Here is a 25,981-nt window from a genome sequence, read left to right on the forward strand (position 1 = left end):
TGGAGGGCTGGTGATAGGCGCGCATAGGGGAAATTCCCCATTCCCTGCCACAACCTGGAACAGATGCGGGGCCATTGTCGCTCTTTGGAAAGCCCTTATTATTTTCTTTGCAACCACATGGGAATTTGAGCATTATATTCTGTTGCATTTTACACCTGAGAAGGCATGATCCCTAGTTGGTTACACTAGCCTCTATGGCAACCGCCCCAGGAACACAATGGCACACAATGCACGCTTTTGCAAACCGGGGGAGGCATAGGACGCATGAAGGCCGGTGTGCTTTCGCCCGCAGATGGCAAGGTGGCGTGTCCCTAAAGGAAATGTGTGTTGTGCGTTGTGTGTCTGTGCCCTGCTTCGTGCCTCTGTGCATCATGGAAATGCCATGGACAATGTATTTGCCATTGATGCAAAACAGATTTAAGATTCAGGACTGCAAGACTGGCACAATTTCATGGAAACCAAAGAGAGAGATGGATATGATGGGAAGGATCGAAGGCAGATGGCACAAAGGTATGTTGCTATTGTTATTGTGTGCCTTCAAGTCATTTCCAGCATGTGTTGACCCCTATCATGGGGTTTGCTTGGCGAGATTTGTTTAGGAGATTGCCTTTGCCTTCCTCTGAGGCTGAGAGAGTGTGACTTGCCCAAGGGCACCAAGTGGGTTTCCATGGCCAAGCGGAGGATGTAAGTGGGCTATAAATTGAGTCTCAAGATCAATAATCCCAATCACTTCTGTGCCAAGAGCAGTGTGACGTAGTGGTTTAAGCATTCGGACATTGACTACAGAGACCAGAGTTCGAATCCTGGCTCAGCCATGCAAGTCACACTCTCTCAGCCTCAGGAGAAGGCTGAACAAATCTCACTAAGGCCTCATTCTTACTTACAAATAAATCGCTTTGTGATCCAAACTGATGGATTGGTTTGGCAGTGGAGCATGATTCGCACTACATTCGCCCCGGTCGCATTCGCTTGCTGCAAAATAAAATCAAACAACCCACTTGTGGTTTGCATTCGTGAATGAATCCATTGAGAATGGACCTGTTCTAGCCAGACAAAGGGCAAATTTACATCGATTCCAACCTGCGTCTGGTTCACAGTTGCGCTGAATCGATTTATCCAAAAAGACGCGGGGAAAAATCAGCGTCAAAAAGACGTGGGTTAAATGGGGGTGGCGCATGCCCCCCCCCCCCCCCCGATTTGGTTCAAGGGTGAACCAGGGTTATTTAAACCACTTCAAACTGATTTGCGAACCGGTTTAAAATGTAGTGGGAATGAGGCACACGAAAACCCAGTAAGTTGAACTATTCCTACTAGAAGATGCTCAAAGTTGAGGCCGTCGTACTTTGGCCGCGTCAGGAGAAGGAAAGGCTCACTGGCAAAAGCAATTATGCTAGGAAAGGTAGAAGGGAATAGAAAGAGAGGAGGACAACATACCGGGTGGATGGACTCTGTTAAGGAGGCCAATGAATTTGCAAGACTTGAGCAAAGCAGTGGAGGACAGAGGGTCTTGGAGATGTCTCACCCACAGGGTTGACATGGGTCAAGATCAACTCAAGGGCAGATGACAACAACAACAACAACAACACAATAGTATAGCTGGCATTGAACTTTTGCCCACCCGGCCCCAATCTCTCCCTACCTGGCAGTCTATGGCTGGCTGCACCCAAAGGCGATGCATCGAAGTCGGAGGCAGTAGGACCTCTTGGCACTGCCAGGCCCCAATGGTTCATCTCTCCCTGGTGCTTCTCTGGTGCCCAGGCTTGGCTTGGCAAGGCTGGCTGTCTGGGCTGGAAACCTGTCCCTAGTCCTTTCCTCGCCCCCTTTCTTTAACCCCTGCCTGCCAGGATGGGAGGAAAAGGCGCCCTTTGGCTGCAAACAGGCGGGAAGGAGGGATGGGGGGAAGGAAGGGGGGGGGGGGGGGGGGGATGGAGGGAAGGTGGAAAGGAGGAGTAGTATTCATTAGCCTGACCAAGCTTGGGAAAGGCAACTTTGGGAGGCAGAGGAACCAGCAAAGTCTGGGAAAGAGAGAAAGATATGACTGAGATGACAGATAGGTAGGTAAGTAGATAGAGAGATAGGTTGACTAGATTATAGATAGATAGATAGATAGATAGATAGATAGATAGATAGATAGATAGATAGATAGATAGACAGACAGATCAACTGAGATGATAGATGGATGACTGAGATAGATAGATGATTGAGAGACAGACAGACAGACGGATAGATAGATATGATTTATAGACAGAGATAAGATGAATGAGATAAAGAAATAGAGAGAGAGAGAGAGAGATGATTGAGACAGATCTATAGATAGAGATAAATAATTGAGATAGACAGACGATTGAGATGGATGGATGGATGGATGGATGGATGGATGGATCGTTGATTGAAATGATAGATGGATGATTGGAATGGATAGGTGGATAGGTAGATAGGTGGATAGGTAGATAGGTAGATAGGTAGATAGATAGATAGATAGATAGATAGATAGATAGATATTGTTGTGTTCCTTCTTTTCCGATTTACGGCGACCTTAAGGCAAACCTATCAAAACCTATTGGCCAGATTTGCCATTGCTTCCCCATTCCGAATAATAATCGTATTAGATATAGATATAGATATATATCCCTCCCAAATGCTCTTCTATTTCATTCCAAATAGTAGGAATAATACTACTAATAATAATAATAATAATAATAGCAGAGGTGGTAGTAGCAGTAATAATCATAATCCCTCCCAAATTATCTTCTATTACATTCCGAATAGCATAGTAATAGTAATAGTAATTAATAGCCCTCTCAAATGCTCTTCCAGTCCATTCCAAATAGTAGCAATAATAATAATAATAATAATAATAATAATAATAGCAATAATAATAACCCTCCCAAATGCTCTTCTATTCCATTCAGAACAACAACAACAACCCTTCCAAATGTTTGTTGCTTCCATTTGGAGTAGCAGAAGAGGGGTGAGTAAATAATAACATTAATACTAATACTTCTCTCATCCCATCCCTCTTTCAGCCTTTGTAGCTCTCCTATATCTCTTACCCCCTTCATCTTTTCTTTTCTTTTCCTTTTGAAAACAGCTCCTTGGGGTCAGATTTGGAAAGAAAAGCCTTCTTCTCCTTCTCCTCCTTCTTTCTTCCTCTTCTCCTCCTCCTGCTTCTCCTTCTTTCTCATCTTCTTCTTCCTCTTCTCCTCTTTTCTTCCTCTTCCTCTTCTTCTTTTTCTTCTTCTCCTTCCCCTTCTTCTTTCTTCCTCTTCTCCTTCTCTTCCTCCTCCTCCTGTTTTTCCTTCTTTCTTCCTCTTCTCCTTCTCTTCCTCCTCCTCCTGTTTTTCCTTCTTTCTCTTCTTCTTCCCCTTCTCCTCCTTCTTTCTTCCTCTTCTCCTTCTCTTCTTCCTCCTCCTGTTTTTCCTTCTTTCTCTTCTTCTTCCCCTTCTCCTCCTTCTTTTTTCCTCTTCTCCTTCTCCTCCTTCTTTCTTCCTCTTCAATTCCTCCTTCCTCTTCTTCTTCTGTCTCCAATGTCTTCTTCAGTGAACTTCCTTTTTGTTCCTCAATGCTTTCTCTTTTTCTCTTTTGCTTTCATACAAATCATACAGATAAACGTGTATTTAGCCCCTCAAAAGGAGCATAGCCCCCCCCAAAATTGCAACTCAATGCAATTTTATTTATTTGTTACATTTTTACTGTTTTTTGTTTTTGTTTTGTTTTTTGGCTAAATATACATTTATTTGTATAATTTATATTCGATCTTTGCTCTTTTTGGCTCAATGCAATTTTATTTATTTATTGTATTTTTTTTTACTATGCTGCCTTTTTTTACTAAATACAAATTTATTTGTATAATTTGTATTATATTTCTACCTTGGCTCTTTTTGGCTCAATGCAATTTTATTTATTTATTGCATATATATATATATTATATATATATATATATATATATATTCTTTTTTTTTGGCTAAATACACATTTATTTGTATTATTTGTATTCTTTGCTCTTTTTAGCTCAATGCAATTTTATTTATTTATAGTACTCTAAACCTGGAAGAGACCCCAAGAGCCATCCATCCGAACCCCATTCTGCCATGCAAGAATTCATAGAAGCTCGCAACAACATTTTGTGCATTTTGTTTGTTTTGTGGATTCTGGATGTTATTGTACATCGCTGCATGGCCCAACATGGCTGGCCCTAGATATGCTTCCTTGGAAAAGCATGGAAGCCAATGGGTTCTTTGTCTCTTTTGCATTTGGAAGGGGTTTGCAAAGAGTTAATGCTGGTTGGGAAACTGGCGGTCTCTTTCCGGGAATGTCCTTGCCTTGCTTTTGCTGATCTCCTCCTGGGAACACCAGGCCTCTTCCTATCAATGAAGCTGAATCATATAGGAACAATAGAAATGGATTTGCAGGACCTGAGCAGAGCAATGGAGGACATGGAGGGCTTGGAGATGTCTCATAAGTCCAAGACAACCACAAATACAATCGAACACTAAAGTCAGGCTCATCCAAGCCATTGCATTCCCCATCGCCATGTACCAAGGTCACCGGATTTGGTCCTCCTTTTCCAGGACATGGCCAACATTTCAGCCCATTCTGTCCAGAACACTATGTTTAGCTTTTATGTTGTTATATCTTACATTTTTCTTGAACATCCTCCATTTTGAGCATGATGAAGAAGTGTGAAGACACTGGAGCTGGAGCCATGTGTCCAAAGGAGGGGACTAACATGGTGAAGGGTCTAGAAACCATGTCCTATGAAGAGAGACTTGGGGATCTGGGGATGTTTAGTCTGGAGAAGAGAAGGTTCAGAGGTGATATAATGATAGCCCTGTTTAAATACTTGAAGGGATGTCATAGTGAGGAGGGAGCAAGCTTGTTTTCTGCTGCTCCAGAGACTAGGACCCAGAGCAATGGATGCAAGCTCCAGGAAAAAAAGATTTCAGCTCAATATTAGGAAGAATCTCCTGATAGTCAGATGGTGGAAGATTCTTCCATGGAGAGTGATGGAGTCTCCTTCTTTGTAAGGTTTTAAACAGAGGCTGGATGGCCATATTTTTAAAGGGGTGCTTTGATGGTGAGTTCCTGCATGGCAGAATGGCTCTTTGGGGCCTCTTACAACTCTATAAAGATTCAATGATTCTCCTTCGACAAGAAGGCAAACAAATGGGTCCTAGAGCAAATCAAGCCTGAAATATATCCATCCATCCATCCATCCATCCTGTCTGTCTGCCTGCCTAATCTATTAATCACCCCTCCCTCCCTCCATCTATCTATCCCTCCCTCCATCTATCCATCCCTCTATCTATCTATCTATCTATCTATCTATCTATCCACTCATCCCTCTATCTATCTATTCATCCATCCCTCTATCTATCCAACCCTCTATCCATCCATCCATCCATCCCTCCATCTATCTATCCCTCCCTCTATCTATCCATTCATTCTTCTGTCTGTCTATCCATCCCTCTATCCAAACCTCTATCCATTCATCCTTCCATCTATCTAGCCATCCCTCTATCTATCTAGCCATCCCTCCCTCTATCCATCCCTCTATCTATCTATCTATCTATCTATCTATCTATCTATCCGTCCAACCCCCTATCCATCCATCTAGCCATCCCTGTATCCATCCCTCCCTCCCTCCCTCCCTCCCTCTCTCTCTCTCTCTCTATCCCTCCCTCCCTCCCTCCCTCCCTCCCTCTATTCATCCCTCTATCTATCTATCTATCTATCCGTCCAACCCTCTATCCATCCATCTATCTATCCCTCCCTCCATCTATGCATCTCTCTCTCTCTCTCTCTATCCATCCACCACGGAAGCCAAGATGACCAGAGGAACCTGAGGCTGCCCTACTTTGGGCCACTCAAGTGTGCCCTCCTCCCTAACCATGAGAAGCCCTGGATGCCTGGCAAAGGCAGGGATGCCAGGGAAGATGGAGGGACGCAGGAGAGAAGAGGGAGGGTGCCCTCTTCTCTGGAAGCCTGGCTTCACTGCAGAGGAGGGCAAGGGCCCTCCATCACTAGAGCAGCAGCAGCAGCAGCAGCAGGGCCTCCTCCTCCTCCTCCCTGGCTGGCAGCCAGCCTCCTTTGGCTCTGACAAACTACATCCCCCAGCATGTCCCGGGAGCCTCCTGCCGCCATGGCCACGCCCCTTCCGGTCTGCCCAAGCGGGAGGCTTCCGGGCGGGGGCAGTGGCGGGACCCTCTCTCTCCTTCTGCTCCCCAAAAGGAGCCCTTCCTGGGTGGGTCTCTCAGGGGAGCTTAGGGTCTCCAGGCCGCCATTTTAGTTTGGTCGTTCTAGTGCTAAGCCCCTTCCTCCCTCCCTTCCTCCTTTCTTTTCCAGGAGAAGCTTCCCCCATCTCCCTCTTTTCCCAATAGATCCCTTTTTAGGCGTTCGTTCCCTACCTCTCTGCCTCTATCTGTCTATCTATCTATCTATCTATCTATCTATCTATCTATCCCACTTTGGGGGAGTCTAGTATATGTGTGTGTGTACCTCTATCTATCCAGCCATCTGTCTGTCTGTCTATCCATCTACCAACCTACCTATGTATCCACCTATCTGTCTATCCATCCATCTGCCTATCTATCTATCTATCTACAGTCCACCCGTCTTTTTTGCAGGGGATCTGTTCCTGACCCCCTCTCCTGCATATGAGAAAAATGCCTATGCTCAAATCTGTCTGTCCGTCCGTCCATCCATCCATCCATCCCACTTTGAGGCTGTCTTTATTAGTACTTCATATCTCTGCCTCTCTATTCAGCCAGCTATCTATCTATCCATCCATCCACCTACCTACCTACCTATCCACCTATCTGTCTATCCATCCATCTGCCTATCTATCTATCTACAGTCCACCCGTCTCTTATGCAAGAGATCTGTTCCAGGCCCCCTCACCTGCATATGAGAAAAATGCCTGTGCTCAAGTCTGTCTGTCTATCTATCTATCTATCTATCTATCTATCTTTCCCACTTTGAAGGTGTCTTTATTAGTACATATCTCTACCTCTCTATCCAGCAATCTATCTCCATCTACCTACCTACTTATCTATCCATCCATATGTCTGTCTGTCCATCCATCCGTCTATCCTATCTGTCTAGCTATCTACAGTCCGCCCTTCCCTTATGCAGGGGATCTGTTCCAGACCCCCTCCTCTGCATATGAGAAAAAATGCCTATGCTCAAGTCCCATTTGTTTGTATCTATCTGTCCATCCATCTGTCTATCAATCTATCTTTCCCACTTTGGGGGCAGCTTTATCAGTATATGTGTGTGTGTGTTCACACTAAGATTGTCTTTATCAGTACTCAGTATTGGTCATCTTTATCCGTATACGTATTAGCACACACCCTCCCCCCCCACTCTCTCTCTCTCTCTCTCTCTCTATATATATATATATATATATATATATATTCCACCACTCCCACTTGGGGGTGTCCTTATCAGTACTTTAGTCTGTCTGTCTGTCTATCTCTATTTTCCCCACTATGGGGGTATCTTTATCAGGGTGTGTGTGTGTGTGTGTCTATGTTCCTCACTTTAAGGTTGCCCTTATTAGTACTGTACTCTGTATATCTATATACCTATTTGACCCACATTGGGGGGGGGTGTCTTCATCATTTTAACACCTATATCCCCCAATTTGGGGGTGTCTCTATCAGTACATTAGCTATATGTATATTCATATGTTCAACTTTAGGGAGTGCTTCAGTACACTGATATAGAAGCAGTATAGCAATGTGCTTGCTATTGCTATATGTGTGTGTGTATGTGAATGTACTGTATATGTATATTCCTTTCCCACTGTGGAGGTGTCTTATCTATCGGTACTTTAGCACCCCTTAAAATGAGGCATTTTAGTTTTATATTGTTAGATTTCCCTTTTAAAAGTAGCCATCCCTTTACACTTTCCAGGTCTCTCCTCCATTCCTGTAGCGTGAGATAGGCCCCTTTCCGTTTCCTAGAGCAAATATCCATTCTCAGGTGTCTTTTTTTGGTGGCGAGGGGTGCTTCTCCTTTTAACACACTTACTTATTTACCGTAATAAATGAATTTAACTGAAAGCATGTCTCTTCTTTGCCATCAGGTTGGAAAACAGCATTTTCCTTCTCCGGAGCAGAGAAGTCACCCATTATTCCAGAACATTTCAACAAAGAGCCACATCATCTTTCCAGCAAGAAGCATCCTTATTGATCAAATGAGACGAACCATTTTGCTGCATGATGTGGAAGATCTCCTCCTTTGCTTGACCTTATTCTACAGTTTGCATTTGCTTTGGAGATACAACCATTAGGACCTACTTCTTCAGTGGACTAGAGAGCAGAGACTAAGCACAAAGACTATGCACTTAGGCTGAGCTTTGGACCCTTGTATCGAATTCTTATCCTCCTTGATTTGGACAGTATGAATTTTTCCGAAGCGTTCAAACTCTCCAGCCAGTTGTGCCAGTTCTCCCCAGACGGGAAATGCCTGGTGAGTTGCACCTTGGTCTCAGGGTTTGTCGGTGAAAGTAATAGTAAGAGGTATCAGATGTGAGATTATATCATGTCCTGTCTCCGTTGCACTATATATTTTCTTTCCTTCTCATTCAGGCTTCAGGGGTTCAATACCGTTTGGTGGTTCGGGATGCCAACACCCTCCAAATCCTGCAGCTCTTCACCTGCCTGGACCAAATCCAACACATCGAGTGGTCTTCAGATTCTCTCTTCATACTATGCGCCATGTACAAACGGGGAATTGTGCAGGTGAGCGCTCTGACAATATGCTGCCTCTTCCCAAACCTGGCAGCTGCTAAAGTATGGCAATCTTGAGTTTAATCTGCACAGCAGAAATAATGCAGTTTCACACCACTTTAACTGCCATGGCTCAGTGCTTTGGAATTTGTAGTTTCGTAATGCGTCTAGCCTTTCTGTGTCGGAGATCACTGGTGCCACAGCAAACTACAAACCCTAGCATTGCATAGCATTGAGCCATGGCAGTTAAAGTAGTCTCAGACTGCATTACTTTATGCAGGCCTTGGTAACAGACACTGAATCCAGCGATTTGAGTAATGCTTTCATCCCAAAGCATCACACTTCAATGACAAACGTTGCACTCACTTTACAAAGACACGTAAATAGCTTATTCTTCAGTAACAATTCTGCCGCAAGGAATTACTGTTTTTCCCTAGCATTTGCTTTTGCTAGTTTGGAAAGAAACGGTTAGTGTTCTCTTGCAGAAAGAGATGGAGCTGGGTTTGCTGCCTTAAGCAAGTAAAGCCTGTTTGTTGATTTGCACCTATTTCTAAACTGTTCTAAATCTTAAAGAGTATGGTAATCAGCATACCTTGCATCAATACACTGAATTAAAACCCAGTGTATACATGGTCCATGAAATATATGGTAGGCTGGAATATACAGAGGAGACTTGCAAAAATAGGTCAGTTTGCAGCTTGTGTCTAAAAACTAAACATTGTTAAGGCATGTCCAATAACAGCAGTGCCATAGTAGTAATGCCCTGTTCCAAATTACTATGCCTGGCACCACCAGGAGGGTCTCTCCATTTATAGAAATCATTTATATACAAGCTGAGTAACCTGTTTAGTTCCCTGTTTGTTCATTGAGAATGAACATATAGCCATCACAAGGTGGACATGGGCCAGGAGCCAGTATTTCTATTGGATGCCACTACTTATGCCAGGGTTAGTGATCTCCTCTTCTTTGTGCAAAGAACCTGGTCCTGAGGTTAGGAAACTCTCTGGAATAGGTTTTTGACACCATGGAGAGCTGCAGCAGAAGGGAAGGAGAAGAAAAGCGCAATCCTACCAATGCTATGATATTGAAGAGCCTGGGTCATTGACCTGATAGTTGTAAAGCAACCACAAAAACAGTTCTGCAAAACCGAACTAGATTATCGCTAAAGCGTCCTGTGCATCCACTGCAAAGTTTCCCTACCTGAAGGTGATTCGTACGCGCCACACACACCTGGTTTACAAGCCTTTTACAACGCGTTTTGCAGACACATGGCCAGTTAAATTATTACTAGAGAACTCTCGCATCATATATTTAACAGAAGTCAAAGAGATAGCTGCGTTAGTCTGTGGCATCAGTATGCAGAGAGGTCTTGGGGCACCTCTGAGACTAACTGAAAGAAGTTGGTGTCTCCTTCCTCAGATGCATTATATTTAACATATGTTTATATATTCCTCAGAGGTATTATAGTTTCCTTTTATTTAACAGTGAAGTTCTAGGGCAACCTCAGAGGCCAAAAGATTTGTTGGAAGCATCTTTGGCAGAGGCCTCCTAACGTTTATGCCCCAACAAATGCTTCCTCCTGTAATGGTGCCATAGGGTGCCATTCCATTTACTAGATTATAGAGTAATCTACAGCACTCTATAAATAAATGATGATGATGACGACGACGATGATGATGATAAACTGTTCCCCTGAAAAATGTATTATGGGTTGAATGACCCTGTGATCTAGAATTCCAAAATCCTCAATGCTCCAGCATTGTCCACATGAGTGGCTGAGATAGTGTTAAATGGCTGAGATAGTAACACCTTTGCTTTCTGATAGTTTAAGGCACACTAACTTTGTTTCACGGACAATACTGTGTATAAAATTACCATCAGGCTACATGTATAGGTCATATATGAAACACAAATAAATGTCATGTTCAGACTGGGGTCCCATCTCCAAGATATCTCCTTATGTACAGCATGACAGATGGCCATCCAGCCTCTGTTTAAAGACCTCCAAGGAAGGAGACTCCACCACAATCTCTGAGGAAGGAGTGTGTTCCACTGTCGAACAGCCCTTACTCTCAGGAAGTTCTTCCTAATGTTGAGATGGAATCTCTCTTCCTAAATCTTGTATCCATTACTCCATTGGGTCCTATTCTCTAGAGCAGCAGAAAACAAGCTTGCTCCATCCTCAATATGACATCCCTTCTAGGATTTAAACATGGCTCTCATGTCACCTCTTAACCTTCTCTTCCTGAGGCTAAACATCCTCAGCTCCCTAAGTCATTCCTCATAGGGCTCCATGGTTTCCAGACCCTTCACCATTTTAGTTGCCCTCCTTTGGACACATGGCTCCAGTTTCTCAATGTCCTTTTTGAATTGTGGTGCCCAAAACTGGACACAGGATTATTCCAGGTGGGACCTGACCAAAGCAGAATAAGTGGGACTATTACTTCCCTTGATCTAGACACTAGACTGCTCTGACTGAGAGTTCCTGCATGGCAGAATGGGTTTGGACTGGATGGCCCTTGTGGTCTCTTCCAACTCTACAATTCTATGATTCTATGTGCAGATATTTCCAAATCCCAAAAACCTTCTGATCCCAAGTGTTTTGGATAAAGGAGACTATAACTTTATGGATTAAGTAGTTGCAAAGAGAGGGAGAAACCAAAATGGCTTACTTCTGTAGCGGGATCCATCGCCAGTCTTTCATGGTCTTGGTTGATCTCTCTTGTCTTTCTGAGCTGGAGGGGAATGTGGTTGGACTTCAGGTGCCTTTTCCAGTCAATCCTCACCTGGCTACCCAACTTAGGTCTGGTCCTTGGAGCAACCGGATTGGCACTGCAAGATCGATGAAGGCTCAGCGGGACTGGTGGCTACTTGCTGGAGCCCAGATGGCCGTCACATTCTCAATACTACCGAGTTCCACGTAAGTGTGAAATTAGGGATGTTTCTCCAACATATCAAGTGTTGCTGTCTGCACCCGTGCCCCTAAAATAGCTTGAAGCTCTTAGAGCTGCAGGGTGTAACTGAGCTCTGCTTGTGATGCTGCCTTCCCTTTTTGTTTTCAGATACAGCACTTCTAGATTCCTGGGGGTTTTCTCTCTAGATTTTGACACAGAGGGTCCGCATGTTTAAAAGGGATTGCAGAAAAGATGGCTTAGGTTGTTAATATTTGTAGGGGAGCGGAATACAAAATTGATATATGATGTTGGTTTCCTATTATAAAACAGTGGGAAAAGATCTCTCCCAACTCTATGATCTGTTCCAATTCTCTTACAATTGGGTCTGTTCCAATTCTATGATTCTATAAGTCGACCTCATGTATAAATTGAGGGCAAGGTTTGGGTCCAAAATTATGGATTTTGCTATGACCCGTGGCTAAGTCGAGGGTAAAATTTAGGGGCATATAGCAAAGGATATAAAAGATGTAGCAAAGCAAAACAATGCAATAGAACGTACAAAATTCCAGCAGGCATAACTCTATTTGCTTATTCTTAAGGCTGGATGGATGAGAGAATAGAGAAGGTCTGTGCTTCCAGGACAGATTATACTCTTGCTTTTTACCAGGGAATGGTTCCTTCTTTTAAAGAAGAATTAAGATACAGTATTTACATTGAGCCATGGATACGTTGACTCAGGTTTTTTGGGTCAATAAATATACATGAGTATATACAGTAGTCATAAGAATCTTTAGTCTCAAAGGTTAGGATAACCCATTATGGTCAGTCCTCGTATAACCTGGTGTGCAATACAGTGGCCAAGCATAGAATTACTAAGCTGACAGTCTCTCTTTTGGATCCAAGATCAGCCATAGCATATGCTGATAACAATATTACTATATATTTGATAGTGACCTACATTATAGGGTTGTTTCAGAATCTATGTGATATTAACCTGCCTTATATGGAGACAGTGTTTAGGAACACTCCAGCAGTGATTCCCAAACTTTGGTCCTCCAAATGTCTTGGACTTCATCTCACAGAGTTGTGGTCTAACACTCAAATCGCTAGCCACATGTTTACAGTGTTCTGCATGCACCCAGAGGTCCTTTCACCAAGCTTGTGTGGCAGACTAGTTGCATTATCCCCATAGTGCTGGCGAATGGATGCAAAGTACAAGAAATGAGATACAACCTCAACGTTGGAAAAAATGTCCTGACAGTAAGAGCTGGTGGAAGACACTGCCTTGAAGTGTGGTGGAGCCTCCTTCTTTGGAGGTTTTTCACTAACATGGTTTGATTGTGTCTTTCTGCATGGCAGAATGGGGGTAGACTGGATGATCTCTTCCAAATCTAGGATTCTGTGATTCTAGTAGGAGGTTCACCTGCTGCACGTTGCTTTTTTCTTTAGCTGCAGAGTGCTGTGCAATAGAAAACGAGGCACAGGACTTCGTAATAGTGAGCAGCTTTAACGGGGTGAAAACTATTCCTGCTATCCAACCTCCTTTTGGGAGCAGACAGATGCCTGACCGCCAGCCCACACGCAGCTTGAGGGTTGGGGATGGTGGGTCGCTGCCTCTGCATACCGCAGGCCGCTTCCAAATGGCACATGTGTCCGGAGGCGGGCCAGCGAGTATTTATGACCGGCCACCAGAACTCCACATGACCCTGCCGGATTTTCATTAAGCCTTTGCCAAGTTGGCATGTGCGTTTGGGGATAGGCTTTCTCCCCAGCTGTAAACAGGTTGCTAAATTAACTTGTGGCAGGCAGCTGGCCAGGATATGTTAGTGTCTGTGCTGTTTACTATCAGATCCCCTAAATCCATCATCTGTCAGAAAGCAGACTGCGGACTAGAGTTGTGGGATGCGTGTTTTAAGGATACTTATATACCTTGTATGTTTCAGAGACTGCCTGGCAGGTTCTCTTTCAGAACTCTTACGACACAAATGTGGAGAGTTGACATTTTAATCTCCGTTTATGGATTTGTATCCTGCCTTTTAAAAAAACACACTTTTCATAAGGCCACAGCCAACAATGAACAACCATCACCATTACATTCAGATGGTGACTGTTCTGACAGGTTCAGATTTTCATATCAGGAATTCTCCAAAACCCACAGATTAGATCTGGATTTGGAGGGAATTCTAGAAATGTCCTTCTGGGCTCCAGAGTGGAGCCCAGTTTCTTGGTTTTGGTTACTGCCTGTATGCTGGCCTCAGAGTATCTTGCTGCAACATGGGTCAAATATATAACTGTTATCCTTCTTATTAATCTGCTTTTTCACAGTCTAGCCCTCACATCCATACTATATAGTGGCTTAAATGATTCTAACTTTCAGTGCTCAGTTGTACATCTTTACTCTTTAGAATCGCTTTAGTTCTTTCTTAGCTGCTCTTCCCATTCCTAGTCTTCTCATTTCTTGACTTCAGCCTCCTTTCTGGTCAATATTAGATCCAAGGTACAGGAAATATTTATATCCAGTTCCTCATTGGCTAAGTTCAATTTATGTAGATCCTTTGTGCTCATTATTTCTGTGTTCTTAATGTTCAGCATTAAACCTGCCTTAGTACTTTCTTTAGTCATTGTTCCAAATCTTGGTACCTTTCTGCTTGTATTATGGTGTTGTCTGCATATCTTAAATGGTTGCTTTTCCTTCCTCCTCTTCACTCCTCTTTCCTCCAACACTAAACCTGCTCTACATATGATGTCTTCTGCATACAGGTTGAAAAAGGAGGGTGATAGGATGCACCTTTGCCTGACCCCTTTGCAAATTGGGAACCGTTCTCCATATTCTGTTCTCATGGTTGCCTCTTGTCCTGAGTATAGGTTACACATTGAAACAATCGAATGTAGTTGTTTTAAGTGCAGTCCATAGCTTTATGTGATCTGTGCATCCAAAGGCTTTTTGTGGTAACCTATAACGCACATATTGATTTTGTTTGCATTCTCAAAAACACTTCTGGATGGTTGGATTTGGTCCCATTTGGAGCAATGCTTGTGCTTAATAATAATAATAATAATAATACTTATTTTTACTCTGCCTCTCCTATAAGATCGAGGCGGCAATGTCCGGTGGATCTGCTACAAACCCCAGCAGCCGTTTCCTCTCTGCTTGTGGCTCTAATCCTTAGTAACTGTAAATGGCTGCATGGGTTGAAAAAAAATCCTTTCTGTCCAGGAATGTGCCCCGCGTAATCTTTTGAAATCCTGTGCTGACAGACGCAGCTATGTCAGGAGTCCCATTGACCTAGTCAAGTCTGGGACAAGAGTTGAGGGCCACTTGGGAATGTAAGGTTGTCGAAGCGTGGGTTTGGCGCAGCGAAAGTCGCCAGCCTTGCCACCTGCCCAGGGTTGTCAGAAGGGCAGGTGCCGTTCCTTAGCCCAGCTCTTCAGACTGTCTAAATGCTTCATATTTCTCAGCTGTTTTTAGGCTATTCGGAAAATGCTGCTGCGGCTTCTGGTTTGCTGCCCACCCTTCCCAGCACTTGGCTGCAAAACAACAGCTGTATGCTTCTCAGACACCTTACCAGGAGGATGCGAGATTGAAAGAATATTAACTAAAGCAGCAAACCTACTTTAGGGAGAGAAATCTGTTGAAGGGAAATTCATCTAAGTGGGACAAGAATGTGTGCAATTGAGTTGCAACAGCCATAGTGTGAGTGCTTCCACTCCTTGTTGTTGTTTGCCTTCAAGTTGTTTCCGACTTCATGATGATCCCAAAATGAACCTATCGTGGGGTTTTCTGGGGCTGAGAGAGTGTGACTTGCCCATGGTGGGTTTCCATAGTTAAGCAGGAAATCAGACTCTGGTTTCCGGAGCAGAGCCCAGTGGTCAACTCCATCACTATCAAGCCACAAAATTCCACAAACACATCATTATTAAATTACCACCTTTATGTGGCTTATACAACGGTCCCTTGGTATCCACTGGGATTTGGTTCCAGGAAGCCTATGGGTAACAAAATCTGTGGAGGACTGAGGAGGGAGCAAGCTTGTTTTCTGCTGCTCAAGAGAACAGGACATGGAGCAATGGATGCAAGCTACAGGAAAAGAGATTCCAGCTCAACATTAGGAGGAACTTCCTGAGAGTAAGGGCTATTCGACAGTGGAACAAACTCCATTTGAGTGTAGTGGAGTCGCCTTCCTTGGAGGTCTTTAAACAGAGGCTGGATGGCCATCTATCGGGGATGCTTTGATTGAGAGTTCCTGCATGGCAGAATGGGGTTGGACTGGATGGCCCTTGGGGTCTCTTCCAACTCTAGGATTCTATGATGCTCAAGTCCCATTATATACAACACATAATATAAATGGTGTCCTGTATATGAAATGGCAAAATCAAGGTTCAGTTTTTGGAATTTATAAAGAGTGTGCAAACAAAATGGTCCTGCTTTTCTTCCCTCCCTCTGCTGGCATCTGATGGAATAGCTGATTTTAGGTGGCCCTCGACAGTATAGAGCAGTGGTCCCCAAACTGTGCCCTTTAAGGAGTTTATCACACTGGGGCTCATTTCGGCATCAAAGAGAGATTAGAGCGCATTGAAAGCGTCCCGCAAATAAAGCCAAAATGGCGAGTGACTGCATGGATAATTATCATAGGCAACCGCGCAAATAAAGTGATGTCGGAAATGCATTATCGCTGACATCCCAAAAGTACAAAGATAATGCTTCTTTGCGACCACTTTAATGGCGGGTTTTGTGTGACGTCGGGTGAAATCGTTTCACGTACCGACGCGATTTTTCCAGGACGCCATCTCCTCAGTGTGATAAACTCCTAAGAGATTTTGGACTTCAGCTCCCAGAAGCCTCAGCCAATAGTCTGGGATTCTGGGAGCTGAAGTCCAACATCCCTTAAAGAGCACAGTTTGGGGACCACTGGTATAATGTTGAACTATGACTCTGGGAGACCAGAATTCGAATCCCTCATCCTCCATGGAAATTCATTGGGAAAATCATAGACCCTCAGCCTCAAAGGAAGGCAAAGGCAAACCTCTTCTGAACAAATCCTGCCAAGAAAACCCTATGTGAGGTTCACCTTAGGGTCGCCATAAGTCGGAAAGGACTTGAAAACACACAACAACAAACAAGGTGGACATTGAGAAGTCAGAGACATCAGAATCACCCTGTTTGCATGCTGTCCCTCTGTTGAAGCCTTTAGTCATGGACTTGCTTGCAGATACATCTGTCCAGCTGTGAGCTGAAGTCACTTCTGCACATATACTAACATATTGCAGCACGTTCTTTTACTTTTACAACATGGGTATAACTTTGCTTACTTCATACAAAACTGGAGCATGTCTGAGATCTCTTTGTGGGTTCTTGCTCTTGTTTTCAGGATTTCTGACTGTGGTGCCAAAACCAAGCCATTGTTGAATGCAAAGATGGAGATCGGCGGATGTTTTCTTTCTTTAAAAATAAGAACCTCTCTCCCACATCTCAGATGCAAGGACTAAAAAAACAAACACATAACCTTCCCCTGTCTCTTTCTCTGTTTCCAACAGCTGCGGATAACTGTCTGGTCCTTGTGTACGAAATCTGTGTCTTATATCAAGTACCCAAAGGCCTGTCAGCAGGGTAAGTGGAGCTAACTTAATATAGGAAGTTTAATATATATATATATATATATACACACACACACACACACACACACACACACACACACACACATCAAATATTGTCATGATCCAGCTGCATCCAAATCCTTTCCAGCTGATGCATTTATGTACGCTTGCAAGAGGATTATGGATGTTACTAAATCGTTGCAGTTCCACATGTTTCTGGTGTAAAGGAGAGAAAGTCCATCTTGGAAAAGTCCAGTTCTATCAGCTTCAAGAACCTCAGGAGAGTTTGGTGAGATAAAACCAACAGCCATCCCACTCCGTCCAGTTCTGTTTGCAGAGTTCAACTGAGTATCTATTTAACTGTATTTCGGATAGATCATGTGCAAGAAAATGAAGGCCTCCCTGCAAAACCGGTGGCTGTTGCATAAAAATATACAATTAATAGTCATTGTCAGACCAGCTGATAGATACAGAGCTTTAGTTTGAGCAGTATTGCTGAAATCAGGGCTAGAAATAACATTTCAGGTTCGTGAGTCTGCATCAGATTTTGAGGTGTTTGCACAGTGCTTGTAATATGTTTAGTTTCCTGGGTGTTAATACCCATTTTTAGGGTTACTGCTGTTTCCACTTACCATACACACAATTTGTTCATAGTAGACCACAGAATATCTGAATACATAAATTCATCCTCAGTGATGAGGAAATAGAAATAGTCAAAGGTTTCCAATGTCTTGGATCAAAGATCGATCAGGATGGAAATTGCAGTGAAGAAATCACAATAGGAATAGGAAAGGCAGCCATGGAAGAACTACAAAAGATCCTAAAGAGTAAATATATACAGTCCACCCTTCCTTTACACAGGAGATCCAGACCCCCCCCCCCGCGTAAGGGCAGTTCCATGTATGCTCAAGCCCCATTTAAATGAATGGGGCTCGTGCACGCAGTGGCGTATGTGCACCAAGGGCACGGGTGCTGTTACTCCTTTCCCCAAGGCAGATTTCAGCATGACGGGTGCACTGAGCTTGAACATTATTATCGCACAAGCCATTGTATTCCCCATCACCTTGTATGGATGTGAAGGTTAGACAGTGAAGAAAGTGGATAGGAAGAAGATCAATTCATTGGAGATGTGGTGCTGGAGAAGAGTGCAGAGGATACCATCGATGGCCAAAAAGACAAACAAACAGGTCCTTGAACAGATCAAGCTGGAAATCTCCGTTGAAGCCAAGATTATCATGTTGAGGTTGTTGTACTTTGGTCCCATCATGAGAAGACAGGACTCCCTAGAAAAGACAATAATGCTAGGAAAGTTCGGAGAAAAAGAGGTAGACCGCATGCCAGTGGTGCCAAAGTCGACCAGCAAAACATGGTACAGGATTATGTACCGGGCATTTATTTATTAAGTGGCTTATTGTACAACGGGTTTTGAACATGCGCCTTCTGTTCCTTGGCAATGAGATTGTTTCTGCCTTGAATGGGATAAACTTGGTTGTGTAACTCCTTGGCTTTATGACAGTGGCAGCCAGCTGCTTTGCCACCAGCCTTATTGCAGAGCGTCCAGTACTCCAAGCCATCGTGAACAGCTGAAACAGGCATTTTTACACAACATTTAAATTGTGAAGACGGGCCATTTCTGTTTGTCGTGATAAGACAGGGATGAGAGAAGGAATGTATGAAGGCAAATTGTACTTCTGACCTCGGTGCGGCAGAGTTGTGGGGCGGAAAGTTATATGACATTCTTGTGAACGGTGCCCGCAAAGTGTGAAGATCTCATGGTCAGGATTATAATTTAATTTTATTGATTTAATTTAAATTTATTTAATTGAATTTAAAGAAAGAAACTTCAGTTCTGAGAGGAAGGTTCCCGCTTCTCCACTGTTGCAAAGATCGTGCCAGTATCTGAGTTTTAAAATGTTGGTTTTGTGTGGCCTTTTGGAAAGCATTTCCTTTTTTATATTCCTAAGACGGAGATGGCTGGGAAATCTAGTATGTCCTGTTTTCCTTTCACATGCGCTCAGGCTTTCTATCACCTGAACTAGAGATGCACTTAAGGGCCTTGAATTGCTGAACAAACCATAGGCCACCACTTCAGAGAAAATAAAGCGTGTGTATTATGCAAGGCCTCATAAGATAACAGCAGCCAAGTAGTAACAAATACGCCTTGAATGGCACCCAGAGACAATGCCTCTTCTGTCCAGGCTTTGTGTTTCCTGGTCGGTTTTACCCTTTCATTGCTTTCCCATCCATGTGAATGTGGTATTGATCGTTCCCAATTCCCTTTCCTTCAAGCGCTCCTCTTTTTTTTGGCAGGAATCGCGTTTACGAAGGACGGACGCTACCTGGCCCTGGCAGAGCGGAGAGACTGCAAAGACTACATCAGTCTCTTTGTGTGCAGCGACTGGCAGCTTTTAAGGGTAAAAACCCATCTTTGAGACTTCCTCACGGTCTGGAATATCAGTATGCAAAGGGACCTTGTAGCACCTTTGGGACTAACTGTGCACCATAAGCTTTCATAGGTTTGGTCTACATCCTCAGGAGCATGCATGCTTGCCTCAGGGAATGAAAATGGCCTTTTGCAGTAGCTTACACTTTGGCCCGTTACAGACGGGCTCTTGAGGCGCCCCCATCACGTGCTAGGGGTTGGCCAGGGACCTAGTGTCCACACTGGCCTCACCCCTAGCATGTGACAGGGGCGTAATAATGGCGGCGCCCTATACACACAAGCGCCGCCATTATTACGTGCCGGATGCATAGCGTCCGCACGTTGCGTGGCGCTTATGATGTCGCAAGTGCGCCATTGGTGCCTCGTGGCGTCATAACCGCGCCGCGGGAAGAAGCGCCATTTGGGAGCTTTTTTGCTCCACGTGGGAGCCGCGCAGTTTGACTGCTGTGGCTCCCTCGCGGAACAACCAGCAGCGCCGGCAGACTGCTGCTTTTAGGCAGTCTGTAACGCGCCTTTGTACTTAGGGAGCACTTAAGTACACTGTTAAGCATTATAGAGATGTACTTGCTATTGCTATTGCAGTATGAGATGATTGTTATGCCCAAGATTGTAGGGGCAACCTGTTTATCCTGAGAGCGTGTAATGAGAACCTCTCCCTCTGTGGACCTATTCACAGCGAGGCTGAGAAAGACATTGAGACACCAAATTTGGTTTTAAACACCATGCATGTAACATTTATTGAATCACACAAGTAACACAAACATTGATTATCAAGAGCTCTTTCACTCACACATTCATACAATACTCACACACACTTCCCTTCCGCCGAACATTGATCAGTTGTTCTCGAAGGCTGGGGATGACACCGTTGCCGCGGTTTGGTGCCAACAAAATGGAGATGAAAGTCCAGGATCTTTATACTTTTCCTTCTCTCTCACTCTTGGCTGCTGGAATCTTGCAATATTGCAGCCCATTACTCAACTTCCTCTTCTGGGAGAACTGACAGGTTGTTCAGATCTGTCCGTGTTCAAAGCTACTCGTTCTGTTCAAAGTTCTCCATTGTCCTGTCAGTTCCTCATCATGGCGACTCAGGAGATAAGGTTCTTCCCGGTCATGGTTCGTCACACCTGGACGGCACCCCGCTTCAGCTTCCAAGTTTAGACTTTCCTCGCCTCGGTTGCCAAATACCTTCGTCACATCAGTGCTTTGCGCGGAACCATCTTGTTTGTTCTTTTAGCTATGTTTAAAGCACAATTGCTTGGTTCTTCGGTTCTTCAGCTCTGGGTTTAAGTCAGAACTCACTCATTCGTCTTACATGATGAATTGTAATTAAAGCTAACTGTAGTTTACTATGTAGAGAGATCTTGTAGTTGGCATCTGAGGAAGTAGACTGAAGTCTGCAAAAGCTCCTGCTGCCAACTTCTTCCTTTCAGTGAGTCTCAAAGGTGCTACAAGATCTATCGACATACTGATTCTACAGACTAACACGGCTATATCTTTATAGTTTACTAATCAGCTTGAAGCTCTGGTTTATCATTTATAGATAACAATGTATTGTTTCCTTATCTCTGTTTTCATGGAAGCACTTTGAAACTGAAACTCAGGACATGGTCGGGATTGAATGGGCTCCGAACGGCTGCGTATTAGCAGTCTGGGACAGCTGCCTTGAGGTGAGGGAAACCACACACATATATATGTATACATACACATACAGATGTTGTCCTAGCTATATATGGGATCTATCAATACAATGTTTTACATCTCTTCACAACAGTGGCATATAAACTGGGACATAGTTGTGTTTAAATGCAGAGCATTGATTTCACACAAAGAGGCAACTGTTTCAGACAACAATTTCTAGAAAGTGTGTATATTCTCTGACTTGAACCTCCCTCTGAATACTTGTTGTGAATTTGCCTGGCCTTTAAAAACCATACCTTAACAGTACACTTTTAATGCCTAGCAGCTTGACCTTTTGGGTTTGGACATTGATCGGCAAGTTTATGGGTGAGAGACCTGCTCTAAGCCCTTGCGACAGAGACAAAAGAGTACCTTCTGTCGGTGTTTAAAATATAAAACTCTGTATTAAGTATAAAGTGTAATGATGTCAGACTCTTATTTCCAGTATAAGGTTCTGCTGTATTCACTCGATGGCCGGCTGCTGTCCACATACAATGCCTACGAATGGTCCCTGGGTGTTAAATCTATCGCTTGGAGCCCCAGCAGTCAGTTCTTGGCAATCGGCAGTTTTGACGAAAAGGTAAACTTCTGAAAGCCTGCAAAAAGAGAAGCAGAATCTGTTTAATAGCAAAGTTTCATGATATTTTATTTTAACTTGTGGGGTTTTTTCCCTTCTATTTATCAGGTGCGCATTTTGAACCACGTGACCTGGAAGAAAATAGCCGAATTTGAGCATCCCGTAAACATTGTCAGCCCAAAGATAGTAAGTAGAGACGTGGGGAAGGGGTCCCTGATGATTGAAGGGGAGTGTGCGAAAAGAACAGAAGCCGAGGACAGTAGTTAATACTTCCAGAGCCCTTTGCGGTGTCCTTAAAAACTGAAAAAGAGAAGTCGGAACAACTGCGAGAGTGGCAAGGAGGATGCTCCGAAACCTACTTCTTTGGAGGTCTTTAAACAGAGGCTGAATGGCCATCTGTCGGGGGTCCTTTGTGAATTCCTGCATGGCAGAATGGAGTGGACTGGATGACTCTTGGGGTTTCTTCCAATTCTATGGTTCTATGAGCATAGTTTTTTGTGGGGTTTTTGGGCGACGTGGCCATGTTCTAGCAGAGTTTATTCCTGACATTTCACCAGCATCTGTGGCTGGCATCTTCAGAGAATTCTGGCATGGAGATGAGTGAGGTGTATATATATATATATATATATATATATACACACACACACACACACACACACACACACACACACACACACACACATACATACACATATACACACACACACACACACACACACACACACACACACATATATATATTACTGGGTTATCCTTGGTTGAGAGGAGATGATTTACATGTTAATCTCCGTGTTGTTTAAAGTGTTGTTTTAATGTGTGTGTGTGTGTTGTGAGCCATCTTGGGTCCCAACTTGGGAGAAAGGCGGGATAAAAATAAAATAAATAATGGATCTGTTGGTGAATGGCAATAGTTGACCTCGATCAGAAAGAGTTTCTTATCCAGATTTCCATCCCACTATTCCAAGCTTCTGTCTTCACTGTATGGAAACCCTTCTGCTCAAATTGCTCTTTCCATCGATAGTTCTGCGTTCATTTCCTTTCGAACCCAGGACCGAGGGAGCTAGTTATCATTCCGGTTGTAAAAGGTGCAGAGCTGACTTGACTTTTCTCTCCAGATTGTTTATAAGGAAGCGGAGAAGTCTCCAGCCGTGGAAATGGAGAAACTTGCTTTCCCTCCTTCCAAGAAAATGGCCAGCTCCCTCTTCAGCACAAAGAGTAAATGTAAGCAAGCGCTCTCTCCGGCTTTCTCTCTTCGGGTGTTTTAATAAAACCGTTTTATATTAAACAGATGTGCCTTTGAACAACTATAGTGGATACAGTCCAGAGATTTGAGATTTGGTATAAGACTGTTTGAGTTGCAAAGCGGAGTCCAGACTTTTGGATGGAGGCTTTTCTGTGTCTGTCAATACCTCTCCTAACATCTCTTGCATTTGGCTGGATCATGTTTTAATCTTATATTGTAAGCTGCCTTAGATCCCACATTGGAGGAATAGTGAGGTATCAGTGAAATAAGCCAAAAGAAGAAAAGGAAGAAAGAAAGGTTAATAGTACAAGGGAAGATACCAAATTGTAAGATACAAACACTTAGTCAAACCTTTATGTGGACTACAAAGATTAAAATACTTAATAATTTGGAAAGTATTGGTATCTGCAATAATAAGTAACACTTAGTATTATAACTATAGAATATCTTTTCTTAATATTGTATTTGAAAAGTTATCCAAACCACAAAAAATTATTCAGCTGTATATGACAATAAGCAAAGGGAAAGGCAAAACAGAAACTTAAAATGCATCATTGAAATTTTGGACACAATGGAAGGGGGCACCTTTAACCCCTGTTTAATCATTTGCTGATTTCTCCAAAGGATCTCACTGTGGCCATGTCTCTCTTCTCACCTGCCACATCTTCTTTTTAAATTCCAGATGAAGTTATGCAAGTCCCGGTTTCATTGCATTATGTGAAACCTGCTGTGGACCGGGCCAATCCAAGAATCGGAGTCGGGATGTTGGCTTTCAGCTCCGATAACTGCTTTTTGGCAACCAGAAATGGTTAGTGCCTTGGCGGCTGAATGTATGCCACTGTGTACCCAAAGTATGCCAGTGACTTTGAGTTCAAACCCTGCCTCTGGAGCAGTGTTAGAAAAGTTACTTGTTAGCATTGTGCCAAACATCCTTTAATGTGTGGTGTTTCCTTCTAAATAGATAACGTTCCTAATGCTGTCTGGATCTGGGATGTTCAAAAGATGAAGCTGTTTGTTATCTTGGAGCAGCTCTGTCCCGTTAATCTGTTCCAGTGGGATCCCTCCCAGTCCCGGCTTGCCATTTGTACTGGGAACAACAGAGTATACCTGTGGTCCCGGGCTGGATGCATATCTGTACAGGTGCCCATGGAAGGTAAGGATGCCAAACCATTGATGCCACATCAGGCCTAGTGGCAGGTCACACAACTGTTCTTGTCTTTCTTTAAATACTTATGTGTCTGTGGTCTGTGCACATACAAGTATTATGTCTGTCGTCCCATCCCTAAAAGCCCAAAGAGCCTTCTGTGCATGTTTGCCTGAAAACTTGATAGTATTATAAATACCCATTTGTATGGAGGCAGGAAACCCTATGAAATTCATGGCGATATTTCGGAGGAACTGACAAATCCACCTTGCCCCTAAGAAAACCCTATGAAATTCATAGTGTTTCCATAAGTCAACAGGCAACTTATAAAGGCGCACACACTTCCAATCCCATTCAACCAGTTGCGCATATCTTTTTTACTGCATGTGGAAAGGTCTGAGGAGTATGTTGATGAATGGTGTTGTGGTGAGACTGGTGTTATTACCGCTTTGCATTTTAAACCGTTGCATGTTCAATTAAATGCTCAAATGTTTATTTAATTTGCTTCTTCTCCCAATACTGTATTCTCATACTGTATCCTTTCTGTTTCCAAAATGCAGTGGTTGGTGGATCCTTGGAGTCGGCCCTCCACTTTGGCGGCTTTGACTTGGGCTGCTTTAATGTGTTCTCCCTAGGAATCTCTAGGCCCTTCGGTGCGGCTCTATGGCCAGCGTTCGCCAGAAGTTGCTTTCGGGGAGCTGCAGATTCCTAGAAAGAACACTTTCTCCAGGCATTTGTAGATCCTCCAGCTCAATTCTGTAGTCATTTTAATAATAATAATAATAATATGATTTATTTATAGCCCACCTTTTCACAAAGAATCAAGGTGGGTTACAACTTTGTGATCGATGTTGACCACAGAGTTGCTTGCAGGACCTAGAGATTCCTAGAAAGGTGTTGTTTGTGGTTTTCCCACTTTCCCGACGGTCCTGCGTCCCTAACCCTAGCAAACATATAGCAAAAAGCAGTGTCAAAGTTTAGGGGGGAAGGTTTGTCAGTAAAACGCCTTTGCTCTCTGTGCGCAGGTGACTTCCAGGTGACTTCTGTCTGTTGGCACTCCAGCGGTAGCTCTCTGGCTCTCTTGAGCAAGGACAACTTCTGTATGTGTTTCTTAGACAGACAAGAGGAAGAGGTGAAGTAGCTGCACCCAAAGCTAAGTGAAAATGCAAAGCGAAGTTGAAGTGGAGCAGCGCATTGTTTGTGCACACTGCTTTTCCAACATTAAGCAAAAAGGCAAAGGAAACTGGTCAGTTGAGCCAGGGCACTTGTGGTTCAAGTCTGAATATAGAAGGTGGAAGATGGATAAATTGCTGTGAATGCACTTTAAACAGTGTGCTTAGGTATTTATAAATAGGGGGGAACCTGATATTTGAATTTCAAACTTTTACATTTCGTTTTCTGTGTATATTTTAACAGTCTGCAAGCTGCTTTGTGAGGATATTTCAATAAACAGATTTGTTAAAGCTTTGTTAAACCATGACTCTTCAAACTCAAAATACATCAGAACGTGAAAATGTCCATCTGCAATTCATTTGTCTCTCTTCTTTCACCTGTAGCATTTGGGGATCAGTGAGGTCTCCAGGGGAAAAGTCATAGGGACAGTCTTTCATAAATCCCCCCAAAAAACAGCCTAAAGGATCTTGTCATTTCTGCAGTGGAAGTCCTAGATC

At 43.5% G+C, this 25,981-nt stretch overlaps 2 protein-coding genes across 5 annotated transcripts in view; one reads left to right on the forward strand and one right to left on the reverse strand.

Annotated features, from left to right (window-relative positions):
- TP73 (tumor protein p73) overlaps positions 1-3,228 on the reverse strand; it is a 61,374-nt gene extending 58,146 nt beyond the window's left edge. For 2 of the 3 annotated variants that reach the window (XM_042480060.1, XM_042480063.1), the window contains exon 1: positions 3,054-3,228. The gene's annotated coding sequence lies outside the window, so the exon portion shown is untranslated. Of the gene's footprint in view, positions 1-1,639; positions 1,870-3,053 lie in introns of all 3 variants that reach the window. The other variant, XM_042480061.1, reaches the window with a different exon arrangement.
- Positions 3,229-6,111: 2,883 nt separating this feature from the next.
- Positions 6,112-25,774, forward strand: WRAP73 (WD repeat containing, antisense to TP73). 2 transcript variants are annotated; one of them, XM_042479127.1, is made up of 13 exons: positions 6,112-6,244; positions 8,090-8,475; positions 8,595-8,747; positions 11,539-11,655; positions 17,165-17,237; positions 19,535-19,638; positions 21,251-21,337; positions 21,793-21,927; positions 22,033-22,110; positions 23,040-23,145; positions 23,850-23,975; positions 24,129-24,320; positions 25,337-25,774. In XM_042479127.1, the coding sequence occupies exons 2-13, from the start codon at positions 8,407-8,409 to the stop codon at positions 25,450-25,452; spliced, it is 1,356 nt and encodes a 451-aa protein (XP_042335061.1). In that variant the 5' UTR covers positions 6,112-6,244; positions 8,090-8,406; the 3' UTR covers positions 25,453-25,774. The 2 variants fall into 2 exon arrangements, with proteins under 2 accessions (XP_042335061.1, XP_042335062.1); XM_042479128.1 differs by lacking the exon at positions 6,112-6,244 and adding an exon at positions 7,784-7,986.
- Positions 25,775-25,981: the final 207 nt, after the last annotated feature.

Source organism: Sceloporus undulatus, chromosome 7 (assembly GCF_019175285.1).
Source record: "Sceloporus undulatus isolate JIND9_A2432 ecotype Alabama chromosome 7, SceUnd_v1.1, whole genome shotgun sequence".
NCBI lineage: Eukaryota > Metazoa > Chordata > Lepidosauria > Squamata > Phrynosomatidae > Sceloporus > Sceloporus undulatus.

Coding starts and splice junctions, on each gene's coding strand:
- WRAP73 (XM_042479127.1), top strand. CDS start 8,407: ATGAATTTTTCCGAAGCGTTCAAACTCTCCAGCCAGTTGTGCCAGTTC. Junction 11,656..17,164: donor TCAATACTACCGAGTTCCAC/GTAAGTGTGAAA, acceptor TGTTTCCAACAG/CTGCGGATAACTGTCTGGTC. Junction 19,639..21,250: donor GCGACTGGCAGCTTTTAAGG/GTAAAAACCCAT, acceptor TTTTCATGGAAG/CACTTTGAAACTGAAACTCA.